Below are 25,925 nucleotides of genomic sequence, written 5' to 3'. Positions count from 1 at the left end.
GATGCAGAGGGGGCTACTGGTGCTTTTTAACTGAGAGAAAATTTGCAAAGGTAAACTACCATCATCAGGATGAAAAGAACAGAGGGTAACAATTTGCTACTACATAGCAAGTAGCACAATTAGGAGGTCTGAAAACATTTTTGCTACATCCTGCCCAGGAAACAAAGACATGCATAACTTGCTGAGTACTTAACATGGTAATATGAAATAACAAAGCACCACAGACCATAGGTCTCTAACAGATATGAAACAGCAGCCTAAGAATAAGGACTAAAGCAAGAGAATTGCATAGACATGACTGACATTTACCTACACATCTGTCACTTCTTGCCTCATAGCCTTCAGGACAAGTTTCTCTAATGTTCCTTTTAGTTCTGGAGACAGGTATTCTGCTGTTCCTATACTCTGAGAAGGAGCTGTAGAAGCTTGAGGAGTGCCTGTAATACTGTTGAGGTTGATAGTTGTCTTTCACAGGGGAGAACTGAGCATAGTTATAGATACTGTAATAGGCAACAGAATGTGGCAATCTCTCCAATCCAGCACAAGATTTCCCATCACCTAATAAATGTTGTCCAGGTGGACAGATACACTTGAAGCTGCCGGGGGTGTTGGTGCACCAAAATGCACAGGGCTTAGGCACTTGTTCACATTCATTAATGTCTGCTCATGTGCCATGATCCAGAACAACAAACCATGTGGGAAGGAAAAAAACAAGATAAAACAACACATAACAATGTGTGTGTGTATGTGTGTGTATACATACACACACATATATATACACACACATACACATACATAATATCTCAGTTTGTGGAACAGAAGTGAGATCCTGAAGGCAGTGAAATACAAAGAACACACCAAGCAGGCAGGTTTTCTATCCTGTCCATGAACACTGGCAGTGCAGCTAACTGCCATGCTGCTGCTGTTCCTTCCAGCTCTGAGTCTGGAGACTTAGCAGAATGTATGAAGGTACTTAGGAATTTTACACCATTCAAAAACAGAGTTATTTCTCTTTCTCTTGGGAATCCCTCTTCTCTGTTCAAATCAGTTTCCCTCACATTGTAATCCAAAGTAATGGAACCAACCTGAGCAGTAAATCCTCAAAACCAAAGCAGGAACATGTGACTCTGCAGTGATCAGAAATAACCCGACATGAAGATACATAACAGCATGTCTATTAATTGGCATGCATTTTTTAAACTAGAATTTAAAGCTTATTTTAACGGTAACTCAATAGCAGTTTAACTATTTCATATTGCTGGAAATTAGCTATGTCTAAATTACTGTTGTAGAAACATCATTAAACTAGCATTATCATTTCATTTTGGCCCTCTCTGAACATATTCTGAACACTGCTTGCAAACCACAGGCAGAAATGCACGTTAGCAGTATTTTAAAAGTAATACTGTTTAGAACCATAGGAAAATATTAGAATGCATTTTTATTAAGTATTGATTTTTTTTTTTTTTAATATTAACAACTAAATGCTTTGAGAATCAGAAATTCGGGGATAATCACTGCAGAGCACTGCAGTATTTTCCAAGGTCATAAACACATAACTAGTACATTACCTGTTACACTGTCAGGTAAAGAAAAAAGCATCATTTTTAATAAGGCAACAACTAATAGGTGAAAAAAACTAGAGCAATTTATTTTGTAGGAGCAACCTATGCAATATCAACAAAATTGAATGCAGCCAGCCGTCTGAATTCACAGCACCACCATCCCTGTGCAAAAAGATTGCTTACTGACTGGTAAGCCAAAGCTTCCTGGGACAGGATCCCTTTCATCATGCATCATAATATACTAGATCTTTACAAGAACAAGTGAAATATGACCTTGAAACTATCTAAAGAAAGCTAATTTTTCTAGCTTTCTTTATGAATATTATTTGATTTTCAATTCTGGACAGTCCTGCATGTGCAGAAATGCATTATAACAGCTTTTGATAATGCCCTTCCATCTATAATATGCTGAGATACAATACAGCTCACAGAACTGTTACAGCATGGATAATTGGGCACACATGCGTCTCTGTGTGTTTTCCCCATCCAACTGTGAACTGTTGCACGAATGACTCTATATACATCAGAAGCAGAACACGAAGGAGCCGCATGCAAATCACCTGTTTCAGCATGGGGTCCTACAGACTTTCCAGCTCCTCTGTGTGCTCATTGGAAGCGTTACAATAAAACCTGCTTTTCATTAACACGTGAACTAATACGTTCGTATATATATATATATTTCAAACATTTTAAGCAGATAAAGAAATAAATCAAAGGAGCGCAACGATCATATTTAATTTTACTTAAGAGGGAGCTTTCAGTGGTTGTTGCTTAGAAGAAAGTTTTAGGACAGCTGCTGACATTTTGTGAAAACCTGTAACCTAAACCTTACCCAACTTATTATTGTAAGAAATTTAAATGCTTTTAATATACTTTAAAGAGTCTGGGATTGATTTTTATTTTAGTAGAGACAACTGTCTGGTCCACAGCCAAACAGTTACTGTCTGCAATTTAACCATTAAAAAAAGCATTCCACTCTGCCTTTTGGCAGTCCAAAATCTTAGGCACTTAAAAAGAAAAAAAATCCTATCCTCCAGAGCAGCTGTTTATCACTTATGAAACCTAATCCTGAGGAAGTCATCAAAGAGGAATGTTTCTCTGATACAAAACAGAGACCAACTGGAACCGACTTCACCAAGCATCACATACCTCGTTTATAAATCATTACAGTCAGAAAGGATCAGCTATTGAATTTTAAATATTTCACAAACATAAATTATAAATCAAAATATTAGGGTTTGTGAAATGCCAGAGGAAGTGTTCTGTATACTTGCACTGACATCATAGGTTAAACAGACTCTCCTGCTATTCACATTAGAGTTATGACAGTATCTGTGAAACTCTGTTTGTGTGGGTAGATGGTCTGCACATTTTAATGCCAAAGAGTTCTACACAGATAGTGTGGGGGAGTAGTGATAAGGTCAGCATTCCTGTGCCTGTGGAGATTCCTCCTTCTCTCGAGAGATCCACCTGAGTCAGAAAGGGAGCACTGAGACATAAATGAGTATCAGCCTCTGCTCTGTCCATACTGGAAAACCTAATTCCAGGAGGCAGACAGGGTGTTGTGATGTCTATTGGCAGAGGGAGGCTCTGGGTATGTCATGTCTCTTGCAAAACACTTCCTCTGAGTATTCTCCTTTATGAGAATCCACATCATTCCCTGATCGACTGGCATCAGGTGTGAATCAATGCAACCAATGTACAGCCAACCAGATTTCTCTGATCAACTAACAGACCTGCTCTGATTTTTATAAATTAAGCCTACTATGGAGCACTGGCTTGCCACATCCATCTGTCAGTGCCTTTGAGATACACATCCCTTGTACACTTTGTTTTGAAAGCACAGATCTGATCTCAGTTTGGAATCATCTAGTTTTGACTGTTTAATGGGGACACTTTATTTTAGACAGCAACTTCGAATTCCAAAGCACATTTATCTTTGTAGCATAGTCTTCAAATAGCAAAGTACTGTTGGATGCTACAGCCAAAAGTATCAGCAACAAACAGGTGACAACAACATGGCTGTGCAGCTTACCCACACAAGGCCTTCCAGCTCCCTGTAACCGATACCCTCTTGGACACACACAGCGGTAACTCCCTCGCATGTTCTCACAGATCTGGTTGTAGTGGCACTGATGGGTTCCATCATGACACTCATTGATGTCTGCAAGCAACAGGGCAAGAGGAAGCAGTCACATATTTTCTTGACAGTTCCTATAGCTTTAAATTCCTTCACATGTAGTAAATCACAGAATCACCAAGGTTGGAAAAGACCTACAAGATCATCAGCCCAACCATCAACCTACCACCAATAGTTCTCAATAGACCATGCCCTCAACACAATGTCCAAACGTTCTTTGAACACTTTCAGGGTCAGTGACTCCACCACCTCCCTGGGCAGCCCATTCCACTGCCTGACCACTCTTTCAGAGTGGCCTACACATGTAGTGCTGCCTGGGGCTGTTGTGGCCAAAGTGCAAGACCCGGCATTTGGTCTTGTAGAACCTCATCCCATAGGCTTGCAGTTGGAATGCAGTTAAACCACAGTGAGTTTGGATCTCTAGATAGATCTGGCCTCTGAACAGCCTTTTCTCACTTGGTACCATGATCAGCAATTGCTCTGTAACACTACAGATCTGTGAAACAACCAGCACTGCACAATCTGAAAGCAGATTTTGAGCACATGCGCAATTTTTTCACCTCTATTGCATTTAATTTTTCATTAATTTTCAAAACTTTTATCTTAGGCTTCCAATTCTAGTAGCTGCTCTGTCCAAATAAATATAATCTAGAAAACTTTTAAGTGGAAAGGATGTGTCAATTTTTCTATCACCAGTTAATTTAAAGAACATTTAAATGACAGTGTTCCCACAAATCAAATGGTTTGTGCCTTAATATGTGCAAATTCTAGTAATTGGCAATGCACTACAAAGACTTTTCTTTCAGAAACCATCCATTGTTGTCCCCATGCCTACTATCACCATACAGCACGCTAGGTTACTACTCACCAATACAAGTTCCATTTTCTGCTTTGGTCATTCCATTTGGACACAGCTCAATGCACTTATAGCCACCACGGGTGTTTTTACAAAGCTGATCAGGCCTGCATACATTCTGCCTGCATTCATTTATATCTTATTTAAAAAATAAAAGCAAAGAAAGCAGGAATGGAAGTGAACTCCTTATCTTTATTCCCAAAGAGCAGCATAATCTAGTTGTGATCATAAAGCATTTGGAAGCATTTCAAGCTCATTTATCAGTCAACTCAGCTTCCTCTTCCTCTAGACTTTAGTGCTGCTTTACAAATTCAAGAACATATACTAAAGATGTCATCCTGAGTTGGAGTTACATTCACAAAGGGTTTGGATAAAGTTACATAGAGTAACAAGTAACTGTTTAACTATTTCCACTGAGAAGAGGGAATGAAATTTCAAAACTAATTCATACCTATGCATTTTCTGCCCTTTAGCTGGTATCCTGGATCACAACCACAATGGAAACTTCCTATGGTATTGAAGCAATGCTGATGACAGGAGTTCGACTCTTGACACTCATTAATATCTGTTGGAAAGACAAACTTTTGACATCATCACTGTGTCTCCATGTCATCATTTAGATAAAGAGGGTTTTGGTTTAAACAATGTTCCAGGCTCTGCTTTCAGCTTAGTTACTACACTGCATTCAGAAGCAAATGCTTCTGTCATGTCATTACAGAAGAAGGTGCACATGGGACACAAAAAAGATTTTAATTTATTCCTAAAGTTGGAAAAACCAAAACATTAAAAAAAAAAATAAATGTTGCTAATGCTGAAGATTTACAGACACCTTAGCTGGAGATCTGTCTTTCAAAAAAATACTTTTAGTTACGTGAAAGACAGGATTTTCAGTTCAGTACAGTTAACACCAAAGCCGAGGCTGTGCTGTACCCTGGCAGCTGAGCCCATCCACCGCCCTCCGGAAGCCAGTCCTGCAGCGCAGCATGCAGCGGTACGAGCCAGCACTGTTCTCGCAATCCTGGTCAGTGTGGCAGGTGTGCTTGCCCAGTGCACACTCATCAACATCTGCAGGTAAAGAGAAGCTGTAAACCTCACCACAGCACAACGACACACAGACTGAGCAGCATCTTGAAAACAAGGGATTGTGAAATACATGACCGCAAATCTATTCAGAATTCAAATAATTAGAACACCATTCATACAATGACCAAATGGTCCAGCCTGAAGAAAACATCTCCCCATGCCTGATGTGCCGTGGGGCTCTTTGTATCCTACCTGCCCATGGCAGCTCCTCTTACCCTGACACATTCTCCCATCTGCAGCGATGGTGAGGCCCTTTGGACAGGAGCAGTGGTAGGTTCCCATGGCATTGTGGCAGGTGTAGGAACAGGGATTTTGCACAGTACATTCATCTTCATCTGCAGGAAGATGTTAGAAAAAATGTTTTCAGGACTTACAAGATATGACACCAGCGACATTCAGAGGAGCTGTATGTCTGTCTGCCCCAGGCTAGAGCTATCAAGTAAGTAGCTTCATAAACAGCATCACATTCTCCTCCATACCAGGCTGTCCTCAGCACTCTGCCACCCCCACTCTGTTCCTGCGGTGTGAGAGCAACACATGGAATGCCCCTACAACTCTCACATTCTTCACTTGTATGGCCAGAGTCCCAGTGGTCAGCAGAGCTACACTAGGTAGCTACTGGTACACACATCAGGAAATCATGCTGTCATCCCTGGGTGCTTTGAGAAAGTGAGCAAGGTCTGAACCTGGGGATAAGAGCATGAAAGTTCTATGATTGAATTTCCACTTGTAATCACAATAACCAAGTCCTTGAAGCCTCCTTTATTACATTTCACTGCTATACTTTGAAGGGTCTAGAATTCACACACAGTAGAGCCTTTGTGTCTAATTTAAGATCTTGCTTTTCACTTTCACCAGATGCACACAATGGGCTCACTGGGATCCTGCTTGCAGCTGATCTGCAGGATGGGTCACTGCTATAGTAATGAAGGTTTCACTAAGTCACTTTGAGAGAAATCTCTTTGCAACAGAACAGATGGAACTCGGTGCTCTATTTAGACTTCTCAGACAGACTTGACAGGATTGTTACATTTTTTGTATTGTAAGTTTTGAACACATACTGTTTTACCAAAAAAATTGCAAGTAGAAAAAGTGTTTAGCAGCTGCATTTTCAGCTTTCCTGATTTTAAAATTTCCTGATGGTGTAAAGTTTTCATATTTAATTCCATTAATTTTTCGACTTTTGAGAGGCAATGAATTAAGTCCACAAAACCATATCAGGTATTGCTTCCTGAAGCGAACATGACTCAGTCACTGATAGGAGACAGCTAAAAAGCTCATAACTTTCTTTGCACATTTGCTACCCAAGCAACAGCTGGTTTTCAGTGGGCTGCTCTCTAGGCTGCCAGCTCACCTCCTTCCCCTCACAGAGTGCTCCATTGCTCTGCAGGCACAGCGAGCACAGCAGCTTAGCAGTCCCACTTTACATCACAGTGCCGATGGAAGGCTGCCTGGGAACTGCTTCTGTGCTCTGGGCCCACACCTGTCTATTGGTGGCAGCTTCCACTTCTAAGAGTGTGCCCTGCATGCTCAGGAGCTCTGAATAGAAGGGATGAAGATTCATTCTACTGCCCAATTACATATTGAACTTGTAACAGCATTACCTGTACAGTAAGGCCCAGATGAGTCCAACTGAAACCCAGCAGGACACTGGTTGCTACGATCTCCTGTATGGTAAAGAAAGCATGTGTTACTTGTGGATGAAAATAATGCTGTATTATGAAGAAAAACCTTTAATATTAGTAATTGCAGATTAGATGTTACAAATAAAGGATCCTCAAATCTTTCAAAATGGCTTGTTCTTCTTGGACATTAGAATTCATTGAAGGACACAAGTGCATAATCTTATCAACTGGAAAAAATCTAATCAGTGGAAAATTCTCATAGAACCTGCTGGAAATCCACACATATTTTACTCTACACTTGTACCTTGAAAAATGATTCAATAAAGATGACGTTTTTTGAAAAGCAGCGTATTGTTGGAGGAAATAAAGATAAGGTCAGTTTGTAGAAGCATGTCCAGATTTACACATAGGCATAACTTGATTTGGAGACCTCCTTTCACCAGGCCTATTCTTTTTTAAACGGAAAAGAAAATCCCATTTGGCTTTCAAACTGCTCAGTGAATTCATACCCTGGCAACAGAGAAAAAACACTATTTTGCTGTATTTGAGAGACTGGGATAGGCAGTCCCACTGCCATGGTTTACGTTCAAACCTGAGTTATTTCATTTGAAAACTACTGGGCTAAAAAGAGAAAAGCCACATTCAAGTACTATACAAGAAGAAAATGGATCACTCTACTAATTAATAATGAATTCTTCTCTAAGGAAGATCCACCCACATGAAAACGCACTGCTCCTTCAAATTGCATAGGTAAAAGGCCAGCAGAAGCCAGCAGCTAGTGTTGGGGCAGCAACAAGTCATGATGCCTCAGGCCAAGCAGTGGCAGGTTCACTATCTCTCAGGCAGCAGCTGGTTTAGTACATTATGTAAGCCTTGTCCACCCAGCGCTGTGTAACTGCATACCAGGCACAGCAACAGCCTTTAAAAACTTCCACAAAGTATCAAGAAACTTTTCAAGCTGAACTCTGCATTGTGTTCAGTATGTGTTAAATATTTCCCTAAAGGAACAATTTCAGAATTTCTTACAGTTCCACACTGAAGTGGTTAAAATGTCCCATGCTCTTCTGTGTGGGCTTCTGTGTGGGCTTCAGAGTAAGAAAACAATCTGAAACAACTATGCAAAGTAAAACCCTACCAACACACTCCCCTACTCAAAAGGGACACGAAGGGGACATTTCAGGAAAGAAAAAGGTACACACATGGAAATGGAAAAATATTTGAGGCTGCCTATCTTCTGAAGCTACCTCTCATGCTAGGAGTTAACGTCGGCAATGGAAGACTGAGATCATCCATGGCAACAGCAGAGGAACAGAAAGTGCAAAATGCAGCAGCTTTTACATGTTAACAGTTTATTAATAAGATATACAGGTCCCAGGATCTACAATAAAGTTAACTAAGTCTAATAGCAGCTCCTCTTTCAAAGCCAAAACTAGTTTTGAGAATAAAGGTAAAGAATGCTAGTAAATCAGGATATTACTACTGTATTTTTGTTAAGAGACTTGAACAATACCTTTTGAAATGGAAGCGTGGATTTTAAAAGCCAAAGTTTCTTCTCGGGGATTGTACTCTGTTGTGATAGAGGAAGCATGGAGTGTTTCCACCAAAAAAGGCATTTTTCCTTTAGTGTGATCATAGGTAATAGTATGGTTCCATGTGTAGGGAACACTAACTCCATCCACAGTGAAGAGGCGAGTGGAACGGGCATACAGCTGCCCAGGGCCGTTCTGAATGTAGTCTTCTGTGTAATCCTGAAACAGCCAATATCAAGCCACTGAGTGCAGCTAACACCACTGTGCTCTTCATATTTTGAAGGAGTATGTGATACACTCTGAAAAATGTTTTTCTCTTAACAGCTGAACAAACTGTATTGCACACATGTCTTTTTTTTTTAACCCTTAATTTACCTGCTGAATATTACCATCATCTGTTACTTTTCATTTGATAAGAAACAGGCTGATGACCCTGATGATGGAAGTTACAGTAGAGAATATCCTACAAAAACTAAACAGATTGTTCAAAGCAATCTTTTGAGATCTAAGTATTTTTGTATTCTAAATCAGATTCTGAAAACATGCTAAATAAACAACCTGCAAAAAGATTTGTTTAGAGAAAAATGGTATAAATTTTGGGGATGCTACTTACAGCAGTGTATGAAAATACTGAAAACTTTATATATATATTTTTTTGCACTGTGAGGTATATTTCAACTGGTTACTTACCAACTAAGTACCAACTATATAAAAACAACCTTAAAGAAAAATCTTTCTTTCCCTGTAAAATCAGTTATCAAGCCCCTGATTCTAATCCAAAATTTTAATACTGCGCATTATAGCACGAAAAATGTTCTTTATGAGTTACACTAAATGAACAAGGTAGAAAACCAATCCCTTTGAATTTCATAATTCTATCAGAAGTACTAGTCAGTAACAGAAGCTTTCTTACTATTAGCAACACCTTATATTAGAATACCTTTTAGAAATGAGAGGTAGAACAACTGAGGAGTGAGACTGTCACGCAAACCATCCTCTCCAATCATTCCTGAAGAAGTTTGAGGATTTTTATTTTTTTATTTTTTTGAGCAAATTCTGGATATTCTGCCAATTCCAGAGGAATTGTGTAAGACCATTGTTTTGCATAAAATATATTAGTACAAGACAAAGTTTTGTTGCTGTAGCAGAGAGAAGAGCATGTTGTTACCAACCTACACCATGACAGCATGCAAGATAAGATTACACCATGCCCTATGGTGTAATCTGTTAATCCCATCTTTAAAATTTTGTCAGCCACAAAAGCATTCTTACAGAATGTATAATCGCAGCTGCAAACAAATAATTAGTAACATTCTGAAGCTTTTGCAGGGTGCCATGGCATAAAAGAGCTGATGTCATTCTCCAGAAAAGCCATAAAATCAGGCAGGCATTAGACACACACCACTATTAAAAGACACACAACTCTACCAAAAGCCCCATGTAACATGCCTAGCTGTGGTGTGTGGCCCCAAAGACTCTTCCATGCCTCCTTCTAACACCTAAAAATCTTGAGTGACCATTCCTATTTTTGTGATGGCATCTTTTGGCTTTTGAAGGCAATGTTAGCACCTGTCAACTGAACTAGGCATTAAATAAGTTATGTACAGTAGAACAGTTGTCAGGATTTAATGCCTACAATTTGAATACAGATGAGAGAGGAACTGTGTGCCAATGAAAGAGAAAACGCTAGTATCTGACAGTGGCTTTACCTTCATGTTAATATTAGCTAGTGGCTGCAGCTCCAGAACATGGCCATTCACAACAACATCCAGCAGTAAGGCTCCATCTGAATCCAAACCCCGGGCAATGTGAGTCATTCGCAGAACTTCTCCTGTGAATTTTAAGAGCACACAGATTTATAAAACATCCTAACCAGGGACTCCTATAAGCCAAGCACTATCTGAATTGGATCACTTGAGCACTTGCTAAATTTTTTATAAAGCATACCATGCCTATAACATAACCATTACATGTTCCCAATTAAAACTCTAAAATCTGTATTTAAAACTCTGAAAGCCACAGGCACTCAGAAAATAGCAACATAATCATTAAGATTCAAAATTCAGCACTGGTGATGTGATCCTTTTAAAGGGATGCTTGCTGGAAAGAGATGGTGCATCACAGGTAACAACCAGTTGCAAATTCCACTTGGGTTTCTCTCTTGAAGATTGCGTCAGTGAGTGTAAACCCATTCACTGCTTCTCCAATTTCTTTTGCAGTTGTCCAATAGACTGGGCTCAGAATAGAAACAAGCTTTCTCAGCGCTGGACCTGAAAGAAATCCAATGTAATATCTGAAGGTTTTTTCCCAATGTTAAGTGTCCCCAAATCAGCAAGAGCTGACTATGAAGCCAAAATGAGCATAAGTCATAAGAGTATAATCTAAAATGAGAGTAACCCATAAGATTAAAATTATGAAAAATTCAAATGATGTACAGATATTAATATTCTAAGAATAAGTAATGAAGATTCCTTTCCCCTCTCTTGGTCTAAAAAGTTAGTTTCTTCAGTGATCATTGATGAAATGAAGTAGTGAAAACTAGCACTGCACAGACTTCAGCCTGGTTCTAGGAAAAGTAAAGCTGATAAAAAGTAGTAAAAAGCTTACCAAGGCTCCTAGGGACGCTTGTAATCTTTGCTTGTATTACTCTAGATTCAGAGTTTGGACTGTCTGTTACCGTGGCATTCAGGAAAGCAATTCCAAACTCAATATTGTTGATGTTTCCAATGATGCTGCCTCGGGCTCGTGAAGGCCCACCTGTGCAGGAGAGGAAAAGGAGAAAGGAAAAAAAACAAAACAAAACAAAACAAAAAAGCACCATGACTACCTAATATTATGGGAGAGAAAAAAGCCAGAAATATTATCTACATAGGTATTTCTGCTTATGTTACTATATTAATTACAACAGTCTAGCTTGCAACCTGCAGATAACCTGCAGAGTGGTGTGTGTATACAGTCTGATATACATGCACAGCAACACAGAAGCCACCTTATAACTACATCTCGAAAAAGCAGCAATTGATAGAGCAAAAGAGCATACACTAGTGCTGCATAACAGGTTACAACAACAAAAAATTTATTCAATGGCAGTTGCAGAGGAGACATAAGCCAAGAAAATGAGCCAGTTAGATTAGGAATGGGGCAGTCTTTTACAACACTCTCATAACACATAGGTTGAAAAGTAACTCACCAGGACATGCTTGACTATTACATCTGGATATCTGGGAGGAGTCTCCAGGACAAGGATGGCCACGATATAGCGGGGCAGGATTGTTGCATAGGCGTGTTCGGGTCTGCTCGCCTCCACCACAAGAAGCAGAGCACTGGCTCCATGTCTGCCATGGCCCCCAGTTTCCATTCACTAAAGAAAGATAGAATGAGGAGAGCTCACTTAAAGTATTATAGGCTGCATCAGGAATGCTTCTGTATCATTAGTTTTTGATGGAAATAACATGACAGAGAAAAGAAGTAGTGTCACAAGAAGAGCCATATAATCACCCACTTCCCACCTTCTGCCATCTGCCCTCTGCAAGATGTTCTATAAGGATTCCTTCTGCTAGTCCCTCTGCATCTGCCCCTCAGAATGTCAGGCTACAGCGAACTGGTTGTGAATGGAGTGAAATCCAGCTAGTGACTGGCCACAAGTGGCATTCCCCAGGGGTCTGTACTGGTGCCTGGCCTGTTTAATATTTATTCATTGGTGATCTGGATGAGGGGATTTAGTGCACCCTCAGTAAATGTGCAGATGACACCAAGCTGGAAGGAAGCATTGATCTGCCTGGGGGTAGGAAGGCTCTTCAGAGCAACCTGAACAGGCTGGATCACTGGGCTGAGGCCAGTGGTATGAAGTTCAATAATACGAAGTGCTGGGTCCTGCACTTTGGCCACAATAACCCCAGGCATCACCACAAGCTTGAGGCGGAGTGGCTGCAAGACTATGTGGAAGAAATGGACCTTAGGGTGCTGGTCAGTGCTCAGCTGAACATGAGCCAGGTGTGTACAGGTAGCCAAGAAGGCCAGTGGCATCCCAGCTGGTATCAGCAATAGTGCAGTCACGAAAGGCAGGGAAGAGACAGCCCCTCTGTAACCCCGTAAGGTCACACCTCAAGTTCTGTGTTCAGTTTTGAGCCCCTCACTATAAGAATGATTTTGACACCTTGGAGTGTGTCCACAGAAGGGTAGTTAAGCTGGTGAGAGGTCTGGAGCTCAGGTCTTATGCAGAACAGCTGAGTGAAGTGGGACAGAGTGAACAGAGAGGAGGAGGCTCAGGGGAGACCTTACCATTCCCTACCACTGCCTTGAAAGGAAATTGTGGGGAGGTGGGGGTCAGCCTCTTCTCCCATGTAACTAGCAATAGAAACAGAGAAACAGCCTCAAGTTGTGCAAGGGGAGGTTCAGGTTGGCCATTAAAAAAAATTTGTTCTCCAAAAGAGTGGTGAGGTGCTGAAGCAGGCTGTCCAGGGAGGCGGTGGAGTCACTGTCCCTGGAGGTGTTTATGAAACATTTAAGCGTTGTACTAAAGAACATGGTTTTGTAGAGAAACACTGGTGGGTGGACGATTAGACGATCTTGGACGCCTTTTCCACCCTTGGCAATTCTGTGATTTCAACATTAAGAAGCACTGCTCAGAGCTTTAGGGGCATCATTCTTAAAAAAGAATTATCTGAAACAGCGTGAGTACAAAACTGATGGAAGATTACAACAAACTAAACAAACCATAAATCTCAAATAAAGAAAACATGTTCTGTTGATCCAGATGCTCACAAGAGACCAATTAGATCTGGTCAAATTACACAGGGAGGGAAGAAGTCTCCAAAATGTTCTCCTGGTAGCACGGCCTCAATAACAATGGCTAACTTTTGTGAACGTGACTGTACATAGTGTGAACAGAGCATCTGAAAATGTCTTATCAGTTGGTGCTGACAGTTGCTAAGGAGAAGGTAACATTGAGTAGTTTGCTTAACACAACCATCAGCCAAATTAAATATTAACCAAGGAAATACCAGGAAACTTTTGAGTAAAGTGGTACTGCATTTATATGAAAAGGTTTTGGTAGCAGGGAGCTCTGTGTCAGAGCAGAGCCAGCTCCAGCTGTGACGCAGACTGTCCCCCGCAGCCCATGGGCACTATGTGCAGCAGTGCAGCCATGGTGCAGCAGTGGATGCAGCCTGGAAGAGGCTGCAGTCATGGAGTCCCCTGCAGGAGCAGCCCCAAGCCAGAGCTGCAGCTGTGGAGAGGGGCCCATGGTGGGGCAGGAGGGCTGGGTGAGCTGCCACCTGTGGGGCTGAGCTGGAGCAGCACCTTGTAAGAGGCTGTGCTTTTGCACTATTGCCTCAAAGTTTGCTGAAAATGGACAACAAATCCAGGCAAGTCCTGGGCAAGGGGTTGAGAAATCCTGTCTGAGGGACACAGATGGACAAGGCTGGGGCAACTGTAAAGTGCTCTTTTGTGTGGCCTTATCTCCAGGAAGATGGCCATCTCAGGGGGTGCTGCACATGGCTCTTACCCAAGCACCCAGGAACATTAGGTAGGCAGGAGAAAGGAGGTTAAAAGAGGGATAAAAGAGGGATCAGCAACCATGAAGTTGGGTTTTTTGACGTCAGATACCTCACGACTTGACACCTGCATGTAGAAGAACAAAACCGGTATCTGGCTTCAGATCCCTCACAGCTGCCAACAGAACCTCCTGGGCCTGCTGCATGAGAGCATGAGACCCTGCTGCTTCCTCCACCACCTGCTCTGCACTGCATCGGCTTGCTGCTTGTGGCCAGCCCTGCGCTTTTGCCTTGGACCAATGGAACGATGTATGACAGGATGCTGCTGCATCCAGGTGGTGACTATCCTCGCTTTAGGCAGTTCTTGCTTTCTTCCTACCTTTTTCTACCTTTCCTATCACCCACTTTCCACTCCCCATCACCCTCATTCTCAGTAGTCGCCTCTCTCCCTTCCCCATCCTCTTGGTTGATTATTATTTGTAATAAACTGGTCGGACCTACATTTGAATCATTGTTTCTTAATATCACACCAGATATAATATACCAAAGAACCTTGCCTCCCTCCTATAAAGTGGAGTGAGACACACCTGAAGGGTGGGCCCTGTGGTACAGACCTGGTCTGGAGCAGTTTGGGAAAGACAGCATCCCATAGTACAGACCCAAGCTGGAGCAGCACTTGAAGAGCTGCAGCCTGTGGGAAGCCCATGGGATCAGTTTGGAAACAGTGGCATCCATGCGAGGGACCCCATATGCAGCAGGGGCAGAGTGACCACAGATAAGTAGCAGAGATGGAGAATTATGGACTGACTGTAGCTCCTTTTCCCTGCTCCCCTGAGCTGCTTGGAGGGAGGAGGTAAAAGCAGATAAATGGGGCTGAGATGTTTTTAGCTGGATTTAGTTTTCAGTGCTTTTGTTTTCTATTACAAAATTGGCAACCAACTATATTGATCTTCCTATGCAGAGTCTTTTTTGCCTGCGATAGTAAATAGTGTATGATCTTCCTGCTCTTATCTCAACCCATAAGTTTTTTGTTTTTGTTTTGTTTTTGTTTTTTTCCCATCTTATTTTCTTCCTGTCTCCTTCTGAGGTGGGACAGCACTATAGCAGTGGTGAGTGCTAAGCTCCTACTGACACTAAGCCACCAGAGAAGTAAAAATACAGCATGAAGATCTATGGCTGTGGGGAAAAACCTAGGTATGATGAGGGTAAACAACCAAAGCAAACTGGCCTCAGTGTTGCCAGAAGTTGCCCCACTGATCTCACCATCTCCCAGTGAGTGTTGCTTCCCTGCACACTGCAATCAGCAGGCACTCAAGCCAGGAGGGTGACTGCAGAGAGCAACAAGCCCCCATGCACCCACAGCCTGAGGGTGAGGTGTGGGCCTGGTTGGGGGCTTCGCTACCACTGTGACAGTCAGCAGGGTGTTAAAAGCCGCACGCCTACACACAAAGCTACCGCATTAACCCCACGATGAAGATATACAGAAGGGTAGGCACACAGAAGGGATTTAGTGATTTCTTAAATTAAAAAAAAATAATAATTTAATTAAAACACTTTTCTAGGATGAATTGTGGAAGGAAGCTTAGACATTTACTAAGTCTCTCTCATAGTGGTTTATATCCCATATTGCCAGCACTGATCCTGAACATATAAGATCACTGATTCTTGTGTGAATAAATCAGTTAACTGCTTTGATCATAGCTTGATTTAAACCAGTATCCTTCCCTGCTCCTGAAATAAGTTATGAAAGTTTGCTGGGAGCCTAATAAACTGTATTTACTGTAAAGCAAAAGCAGAATTATTAGGTACGTGAGAGATTTCCATATACTATTTCCGGCAAAGGATTATTCTAACTTATTTTATTATTCTTGGACTTCCGGAGGGTGGACTTTGATTTGTTGAAGAGACTAGTAGGGGAAGTCCCCTGGCATTCAGTCTTAGCGAACAAAGGGGTCCAGGAGAGCTGGTTGCTCTTCAAGAAGGAAGTCTTAAGGGCGCAGGAACAGGCAGTCCCCCTGAGCCACAAAATGAGCTGGCGGGGAAGAAGACCGGGGTGGATGAATAGGGAGCTATTCTTGAGGCTCCGGGGGAAAAAGAGAATCTACCACCTGTGGAAGGAGGGACGGGCAACTGCGAATGAATTCAAGGAAGTCGTTAGGATGTGCAGAGGTGAAATCAGAAAGTTGGGCAAAAGCCCAGCTTGAATTTAACCTGGCCACTGGGGTGAAAAGGAATAACAAACTCTTTTGTAAGTACATTAACAGTAAGAGGAGGACAAAGGAGAATATCCACTCTTTACTGGATGAGGCTGGGAATGTGACCACTGAGGATAAGGAAAAGACGGAGGTTCTGAATGCCTTCTTTACGTCTGTCTTTAAAGGTCAGACCAGTTATCCTCCGGGTGCTCCTCTCTCTGACCTGGTAGTCTCAGCTGGGGAGCACGCTAACCCCCCTGTGATTCTGGAAGAAACAGCTGGAGACTTACTACTCCAACTGGACTGCCACAAGTCCATGGGGCTGGATGAGATCCACCCGAGGGTGCTTGAGGGAACTGGCAGAGGTGGTAGCCGAGCTGCTCTCCATCATCTATCAGCTCTCCTTGTTGACTGGTGAGGTCCCAGAAGACTGGAGGCTTGCCAACATGACTCCCATGTACAAGAAAGGTTGTAAGGAGGATCCGGGGAACTACAGGCCTGTTGGCCTGACCTCGGTTCCAGGGAAGGTTATGGAACAGATAGTCTTGAGGGAGATCACGCGGCATGTGCGGGATGGCCAGGGGATCAGGCCTAGCCAGCATGGGTTCATGAAGGGCAGGTCCTGTTTGACCAACCTGATCTCCTTCTATGATCTAGTAACCCATCTGCTGGATGAGGGAAAGGCTGTTGATGTGGTCTACCTAGACTTCAGCAAAGCCTTTGACACTGTCTCCCACGGTATTCTCCTGCAGAAGCTGGCAGCCCATGACTTGGATGGGTACACTCTCGGCTGGGTAAGGAGCTGGCTGGAGGGCCGGGCTCAGAGAGTGGTGGTAAATGGAGTCAAATCCAGCTGGCGAACAGTCAGGAGTGGTGTTCCCCAGGGGTCAGTGCTGGGGCCTGTCCTCTTCAATATCTTTATTGATGACCTGAATGAGGGCATTGAGTGCACCCTTAGTAAGTTTGCAGATGACACCAAATTGGCTGGGAGTGTGGATCTGCCTGGGGTCCTACAGAGGGATCTGGACAGGCTGGAGAGCTGGGCTGAAGCCAATGGGATGGGGTTCAACAAGACCAAATGCCGGGTCCTGCACTTCGGCCACAACAACCCCAGGCAGCGCTATAGGCTTGGGGCGGAGTGGCTGAAGGACTGTGTTGAGGAAACGGACCTGGGAGTACTGATTGATGCTCAGCTGAACATGAGCTGACAGTGTGCCCGGGCAGTCAAGAAGGCCAACGGCATCCTGGCTTGCATCAAAAACAGAGTTACTAGGAGGAACAGGGAGGTGATTGTCCCCCTGTACTCAGCACTGGTGAGGCCGCATCTCGAGTACTGTGTTCAGTTTTGGGCCCCTCACTGCAAGAGAGACATTGAGACCCTGGAATGTGTTCAGAGGAGGGCTACGAAGCTGGTGAGGGGTCTGGAGCACAGACCTTATGAGGAGCAGCTGAGGGAGCTGGGATTGTTCAGCCTGGAGAAGAGGAGGCTCAGGGGAGAGCTTATAGCTCTCTATAACTTCCTGAAGGGAGGTTGTAGTGAGTTAGGGGTCAGCCTCTTCTCTTGTGTAGACAGTGATAGAACTAGAGGCAATGGTTTCAAGCTGCGCCAGGGGAGATTCAGGCTGGACATTAGGAAGTACTATTTCTCAGAAAGGGTAGTCAGGCACTGGAATGCACTGCCCAGGGAGGTGGTAGAGTCACCGACCATGGGATGTTCATGAAACGTTTGGATGTTGTGTTGAGGGATATGGTTTAGCTGAGAAGTATTGGTGATGGTTGGACTGGATGATCTTTTAGGTCTTTTCCAACCTTGATAATTCTGTGATTCTGCGATTTTGGTAAAATCTAGCATGTGAAAGAGGAAATCATGGTAAGTGATGGTAATAAAAAAAAAATGAGACGACTTCTAGGTTGCATGAAATTGCAAATAACAACAGCAATGTTCTGCATTTCTCTTACAATGCAACCATCCCACATCTATTCTGTGTGACCTGCAGCACTATGGAGCACTCACCAGGGCACAGGTCAGTGCCACACCTCTGGATCTGCATGTCAGCCCCTGCACAGGCCCTGCCGCCGCTGCTGGGGTGAGGGCTGTCACAGCCCCGGTACCGCCTTGCCTGCCCACCGTTGCACGAGCGGCTGCACGTTCCCCAGCTGCCCCAAGGGCCCCAGCTGCCATGAACTGTGAAAATAAATGTCAGATTTCCCTTAATAGCAGATAATAATAACAGACATTCAAGGTAGGAAAATATTCCTATTGAATAGTAGCCTAATTAATTTTTTTTCCTAAACAAAAGATAAAAGTCAGACTTAAAGATCAATTTATCTTGTCCAGCATTCAGTGATTTCTTGATGTGCAATAACCAACTCCACAGCACCATAGCTCTAGTGACTAATGCAGAAAGCATGCAGCACATCTCACTAATAAAACAAATCACCAGATCATTGCATGAGTTGCAGAGTTCAGATTTGCTGTATTTTGTGCCTGGACAGCTGTGACTTTGAGGTGTACAACCAGGTCAGCTTGTGATGGCTGAACTAACTGATGACCTTGGAGGCCTTTTTCATCCCAGATGATTCTGAGTTTCTGAGACCTCTGACAGTCTAGCAGGTGCTTATACACCAGTTGCTGCTGGTTTGTCCTCTCAAGAAGTCTTTAAATTGCCCCAGTCTTACTGAGAGATGGAGAGATGATCTTGTCAGGCATTGAGTGTCACCTGCCTGTATTCAGATTCCCTGATTTTTCTGCATATGTTGGGAAGACAAATGTGATTTGTGGAGGCCTTCCTCCCTCTCATCCACTCTTACAAATTCATCAAGTGGACAAGCAGCCTAACTGAAAATACTCACTGGGACAAGGATCACTGTTGCAAAAATCAACTTGTATGTCGTTTCCTTCACATCTGTGACCTCCAAACTGTGGGGCTGGGTCTGAGCATTGGCGTGTTCTCTGACTGCTGCCTCCACCACAGGACACAGTGCAGGCGCTCCAGCTTCCCCATGGGGCCCACTTCCCGTCCACTGGAGAGAAAGGCACAGCACGGAACAGTTACAGCTTCTGAAGTTTGAGATACGTTAAGTCACAGTTACATTAGGGTAACAATGATTGTTAAACATTACTGACCCTGTAGAACATCTCAGGTATGCAGGGGTTTCTACATATGCATTTTCAGGATTGAAAGCAGGAGAACAGCACGATCTGTAGGTAAGCTATGGTCCTACCACATTCATGGTCAGGGATCTCTGAGTCCTCATGCTCAGCCACTCCCTTAGCTTTAGATATCCATGCATAACCATGCCCCTGAAATCACCACACTGGGAAGACTGTAAAGTAACAGCCAAGGATTCAGGATGCTACGTAATGGAAGCAACACAAGGACTGAAGATGAAATCCCACATGTTATGTCTACAAAGGAATGCTGAAGACTGGGAGGGACCTCTGAAAGTAGAAGGCTTGAATGGAATTTTTTCCAGGGATTACAGTTTTAGAACTGAAAAGAATTAGATACAACTTAAGCAGAATTTGGAAACTTCCATTTCATCTCTTTCTATCTGACACATATCTTACCTGGGCAGTGCCTCTTACTGCAGACCTGCCTCTGCACATCAGGCCCACGGCAGTGGGACCTGCCATGTTAGGGAGGGAGACTGTTGCAGAGCCTCAGCCGCATCTGCGTGCCTTTCCCACAGCTCTCACTGCATGGGCCCCATGGAAGCCAGGAGCTCCACTCACTATCAGCTGCAAAGTCAGTACAGCCATACAACTGTTCAAACTATTCAGCTGCTTTAACTCGACATTACAGCTACACAGCCAATGGCAAAATAAACAATGAAAAACAAAACAAAATTGTCTACCTTTTAAAATATCAATAAGTAAAACACTCTGAATAAGCCCTTAAAAAAACCTTCACTTCAAGCAACAGCTGAACCTGGTGAGAAGTTTCCAAAAGAGAGATCCTTTCCTTCTCATTTCCTGAATATACCTTGTCGCCTGATTAAAACCTTTGAACAGCAGAACAGAACCATCTGATCAAATCTGAGGTTAAACTGGATGTGACAGCCTTGTGCTAAGCCAAACGTCTCAGCCTGGAAAAGCAATGCTAGCAAAAAGCTGGTGCACTGCCTGTGGTGGGTACCAGTAAGCAGGAACAAGAAGGACCAAGACCTACAGAAATAAATCTCAGGCTGTGGATGAACACAACTTCATGACAGCAGCAAAGCCAGGCAAATGGGAAAAATCCATATAATGAAAACTGCACAGAAGGAAACACGCTAGCAGCAATAAGCTATGAATAAACTGCATCCTGTCAAATGCAGTAAGTATTACACCAAGACAGGAAAGAAACCTTAAAATGTAGTTAAGCCAGGAGAAAAACATGACTGAAAATTTTAAAAGCAGAGTAAAAATGCTGCTAATTTCATAAATTATTATTGGTGCACTTTGTATGGCCTTCCCACCCCCCTCATTTCAATTGGCTTTGTGGGGTAGGCTTAGAGTATTAGCATTTTTATTGAGTGGGGAAAAGAAATTGCTGGGGAAAAAAAAAAAAAAAAAAAAAGCCCCTTTCACAGCCAATTCTGCAACAACATTCTCCTACCTGGACAAGGCCCAACATTGCACATGATGAAATCCACAGCACTGCCACTGCATGGCTTCCCGTTGTGCTGGGCTGGTGGGTTATTGCAGATTCTGGTCCTGGTCCTGTTCCCTTGTCCACAGCTCTTTGAACACTCCTCCCAGAGCCCCCATTCGGACCAGTTGCCATCAACTAAGAAACAGAAATTTTCAGCTTTAATTAAAATCCTTTAAAACAAACAAACAGAAAACTGTGTGTGCATAGATTTCCTTTCCACAAAACTCAAGATGAATTTCACTCTGTCAGAAAAATCCATCTGTCGTGAATATCCATGGTGAAAATGGTATATTAATGAGGCACCTGACATAAGGCAAATAAAAAAATATATTGATCTATTAAATACCTGGACATGGCTTGTTGTGGCAGCTGCGTACATCTGTGTCAGGCCCCTCACATGGCCTCCCACCATTTGCTGGAAGGGGGTTGCTGCATTGACGAGTGCGCTCCTGAACACCCTGACCACATGTTACACTGCAAGGTTGCCATTCAAGCCAATCTGAAAATCCACCATGCACTGCAGTGGGAAAAATGGTGTTCTGTTGGGAACGTGTATTTATGATGACAGCTCTTAAGATTGAGAAAGCAAAGAGGAAAACGTACTTCAGAAGCCATGCTTGGAAATCCAACCTGCTTCACGTCCTTACTACTGCAGAGATGTCTTACTGCAGTTCAGAGATCACTTTAGATTCTCTGATTATGTTCCTAAATGCTTTTCTTCAGAGATATGATTATATACATTCTAAGGATGGGATCAAGTTCAAGATCTTTCGTTATTATTTATGTACAGCTAGATGAGTGCAATCAGAGGAACAAAACAGCATGAAGTACAAACCCACTGTGACATCTCAGAACAACTCTAACATGCACCTAATTCATACTTGGAAGGGATAAGATAAAGTCTTGTTACTGTCAGTTAATGCTGGAATCTACTAGTTTGAAAGTTACTGCCCTGAAAGTTATTGTGCACCTACCCCGGACAGTCAGTGGAACTCTAGCAAGCACAGATCCCATTAGATTCCTTGCTACACACTCATACTCAGATGTATCTTCCTTCTGTGCTGCAATAATATGCAGGGAGCCATTAGACAAGACAGTCACCCTGTCGTTGCTCACAAGTGGATGACCTTGGCGGGACCATCTGATGGCTGGAGAGGGTTCTCCACTGGCCTGGCAGTTCAGCATTGCTGTAGCACCAGCTTCAACAGTGGTCGCTGCAGGCTTAATGGTGATGACTGGAGGACCTGAAAGAGAAAGGCTTTAGGCAACAGCACAGTATCACAGTATCGTGCGAGTTGGAAGGGACCTTAGAGATCATCGAGTCCAACTCCTGGGTTTCGAGCCCTCTGTGTAGCGAAGTGGCACTTCTACCCCCTGCGCCACAGGGGGGATTCGAACCCTGGGCCACCGGTATTGCAAGCAGCAATTCTACCACTGCGCCACCGGGGCACACAGCACGTGGGTACATTCTTCCATTGTAGGAAGTATTAGAAGTCTGGTCAGAAAGGGCAAAACAATCTAGTCTCTTTTATTTTGACAAATTATTATCATTCATTTTCCACTGTCAAATGATAGAACATGCGAGTTAAATCAACACCAATAAGACCGTTTTTAATGTGTAGCAACCTGAGGGCCAAAATTAGGAAGATTGTGTCCCATTCCCACATTACGCTTTAAAAAATCTGCAGAAGAATGCAACTAGCTATGGCCTGAGGCAACTGATAGAAGGCACACATCCAGATTGCTTGAGCCTACTACCTCAACGAGTGAAAAAATTCTACAACCAGTAGAAAAAAAAATCCAAAATGTTATTTCTGCAAAACATAAAATATTAGCATTCATTTCATGTAACTATCTCAATTTGAAGGTCGGGTCTAGTTTAATCCAGTTGTAAATAAAACTGAGAGAAATGGGCCCTCTTCAGAAGATGATTCATCCCTGCCCTAAGTTGATTTCTAAGATGAACGAGCAACATGTGCTCATCCTTCACGTGCTTTCTTTCCTTGACCTCAGTTGCCAACTTCATTACTAACAGTGAAAGGTGAGATAAATCTTAACCTGAAGTATATTGAAGTGCCCAACCTTCAAAACCAACGGGAGCTGCAAATACTGCAAAGGGAGATTACTACTCCCATTTAGTGGCATAAGGCTTATCGTTTAGTGCCTTACTCTGAAGGGTGAGCGTTAGACTGCGTTCCACCACACCAGCATCATTGGTTGCCACACACTTGTAGCCACCAGCATCTTCACTCTAAAGAACAAAAGGCAAATAATCACATAACCTGTCCATGTGGATACAACAAGCATTTCAGTTTTCGTCATGTGAGTGAATCTTCTTCAGTACAACATGGCATAAACTGAATTCTAAGAGGCACACTGTTAAGTGTTAAGACTTTAAGATTCTACTGTATCCAATATATTGCCATTATTAACAGATAACACTGTAAATAACTTTTACTGCAATTATTCCATTTTTTAATTTCCTTTGATTCAGATCAGACCTCTTTTTTTCCTAAATAACTGCAAAGAAGCTATTGTTCCTAATTCTATTATAAAATAAAGATTTACATGGATTTACAGCCAGGAGGCGTGGAAGGAAGGATCTTGTCATTCCTGTTACTAATTTGGATGTTACAAATTTGCACTTGCAGAACACAATTGCTTTCCAGCTGATCTTAATGGGCAGAATTCAGGCTCTTTTAAAGGTCCAAAACAAAATTTCCATTTAACTGGGTGTCATCAAGATTTCGTACGCCAAATAATGGTATGTAGATACAGACATTCTGACAATTAAAGGAAATGATAGTTCCCTGACTTTTGTTACAGTAATTTGAGTATGATTTTAGAACGATTTAAAGGTAAAAGTAAACTGGGTTAAATATCCAGTCTCACTCTTTCAAAATGATATTATCTGGAACCCTGTATTCGTTAACTGCAGTGCCAAAACACATCACAACAGACCAGGGACTCACTACAGTGCCGTAGATAGCAAGAGAACCATTGTTAAGCTGTCGGATCCTCTTGCTAATCTGAATGCCCACTCCTTCTTTGCTCCACTGGATGGTTGGAGGTGGATCCCCTCTAACTTCACAGTTCAGCACAGCATTACTACCCAGGGGCTCAATTTGGCTAGGATGGTAATCCCCACTGAAGACCGGAGGCTCTGAAAAAACACGTGGTAGCAAACAAATAGCAGAATGAAAATAAAATACCCTGAATGGAATGGTTCAAAGAAATTGTTCATCCCTAATTTTAAAACTTACAAAATGTGAATTTCACTCTGTTTCTGTTTTATTCCCATTCATCCAAAAACCAGGTACCAAATAATGTGACAGATGCAAAGACTGAGAGAAGAAGAACAGCTGCGTGGAGAAAGACTTAAGCATTTTGGTGGAGAAATGGCTTGATGTGAACCAGTAGTGTGTGCTTGCAGCCTGCAAGGCCAACTGTATCCCAAAATTCTTTACTCAGAGGGTGGTGAGGCACCGCCACCAGGTTGCCTACAGAAGTTTCCGGTGCCCCATCCCAGGAGGTGTCAGACTGGATGGGGCCCTGCACAGTCTGATCTGCTGGGTGGCAAAAAACCCATGGCAGGGGGTTGGAACTATATGATCTTTGAGGTCCCACCCAACCCAAGCTATTCTATGACTCTGTGATTCTCTGTTAATATGAACATGGCTGCAGGAATCTCTGACAGTGATCACAACTGCTGCTTTTTTATACATACCTTTGACATACACGAAACCAATAGCTCTGATGGAGCCAACTGCGTTTTCTGCTGTGCATGCATAGGTACCAGAGTCATCTTTAGATACTCTTTCAATAACAAGTTCACTGTGTCCACTTACATCATCATACCATGCTGAAGGGAGAACACACAAGAAAGGATTACTTCAATGATTTTAAACATATGCATCTGAATAGCTGATATTTCTTAAGACTGTTTTAATTAAAGTGCTATTCAGCAGAAATGGCATTGTGCCATTTCATTTCTAAGACATCTCAGAATTGCACAGAAAAGTCACAGTTACATTTTCCCACATGCACACATTCACAAAAGTTGTCCTATAATTTCAAGCTTTATGCATCTGTATTCTTTGCACTGCTGAGACTTTCTTTATACTTAAGAAAAATAACTTTAGTTGATGGATGTTGAGTAAATGTCATCAAATACTGTGTGTTTTTAATGTGTTACATTATTGGCATAGGAACAATTTCTTAATTATCCTTCTTGCAGCTTAATTACATGACTGCATAATACTTAAAATATTTATTCCACACTCAATCACTGCCTGACAAGCTTATTATCACTAGGTTTTTTCTTCTCCTTATCCTAAATCAACTGCAGTTCTGTGAGAGGAAAAAATCTAGAGCAGAATAACCAGCGACATAGTATTTCCCACCTGGAATGATGTTATTGTTAAAAGTCCAAGTTATTCTGGGCACAGGTATCCCAGATGCTCTGCAAGTTAATCTAAGTTGTTCTCCTTTAGTCAAAGTTACATCTCCAGGCAGTTCAGTAAAAGCTGGGAGTACGTGAACAACCAGGGTGACAGTATGCGTGTCTTCTCCAGCAACATTCTTAGCAGTACAGGTGTAAGTGCCAGAATCTTCAGGCTGAAAGAAAAAGCGTTGGGGTACCTGTATCTTACACAATATTAGCACCTGTAATGGCAATGGAATATCAAAACATTTGAAAATAGCATTTGGTAGAAAGCTTCATTGGAACTCTTGCTTCCTGTTTTTGAAAGATGGCCTTACACTTGTTTTTCTCCATTCTGAGAAATTATCACTAGACGT

The 25,925-nt window shown here is 42.6% G+C and overlaps 1 protein-coding gene across 6 annotated transcripts in view; it reads right to left on the bottom strand.

The window, feature by feature from the left end:
• Positions 1 to 25,925, bottom strand: part of HMCN1 (hemicentin 1) — a 183,331-nt gene that overhangs the window by 5,731 nt on the left and 151,675 nt on the right. For 2 of the 6 annotated variants that reach the window (XM_072343164.1, XM_072343167.1), the window contains exons 83-102: positions 25,529 to 25,742; positions 24,853 to 24,987; positions 24,098 to 24,288; positions 23,295 to 23,376; positions 22,100 to 22,369; positions 21,472 to 21,642; positions 21,090 to 21,260; positions 19,342 to 19,512; positions 18,503 to 18,673; positions 11,989 to 12,159; positions 11,406 to 11,555; positions 10,931 to 11,068; positions 10,508 to 10,629; positions 8,780 to 9,017; positions 7,249 to 7,311; positions 5,860 to 5,979; positions 5,492 to 5,626; positions 5,013 to 5,126; positions 4,574 to 4,699; positions 3,601 to 3,729 (exon numbers count right to left, since the gene is read on the bottom strand). In XM_072343164.1, the coding sequence (XP_072199265.1) occupies positions 3,601 to 3,729; positions 4,574 to 4,699; positions 5,013 to 5,126; positions 5,492 to 5,626; positions 5,860 to 5,979; positions 7,249 to 7,311; positions 8,780 to 9,017; positions 10,508 to 10,629; positions 10,931 to 11,068; positions 11,406 to 11,555; positions 11,989 to 12,159; positions 18,503 to 18,673; positions 19,342 to 19,512; positions 21,090 to 21,260; positions 21,472 to 21,642; positions 22,100 to 22,369; positions 23,295 to 23,376; positions 24,098 to 24,288; positions 24,853 to 24,987; positions 25,529 to 25,742 (3,082 nt within the window). Of the gene's footprint in view, positions 1 to 309; positions 661 to 3,600; positions 3,730 to 4,573; positions 4,700 to 5,012; positions 5,127 to 5,491; positions 5,627 to 5,859; positions 5,980 to 7,248; positions 7,312 to 8,779; positions 9,018 to 10,507; positions 10,630 to 10,930; positions 11,069 to 11,405; positions 11,556 to 11,988; positions 12,160 to 18,502; positions 18,674 to 19,341; positions 19,513 to 21,089; positions 21,261 to 21,471; positions 21,643 to 22,099; positions 22,370 to 23,294; positions 23,377 to 24,097; positions 24,289 to 24,852; positions 24,988 to 25,528; positions 25,743 to 25,925 lie in introns of those variants that run through there. The other 4 variants (XM_072343169.1, XM_072343166.1, XM_072343168.1 and 1 more) reach the window with 4 other exon arrangements.

This window comes from Excalfactoria chinensis, chromosome 8 (assembly GCF_039878825.1).
Source record: "Excalfactoria chinensis isolate bCotChi1 chromosome 8, bCotChi1.hap2, whole genome shotgun sequence".
NCBI classification, from domain to species: Eukaryota; Metazoa; Chordata; class Aves; order Galliformes; family Phasianidae; genus Excalfactoria; species Excalfactoria chinensis.
The sequence above is the reverse complement of the archived record's forward strand: the minus strand, read 5'-3'. Positions and strand labels throughout refer to the sequence as shown.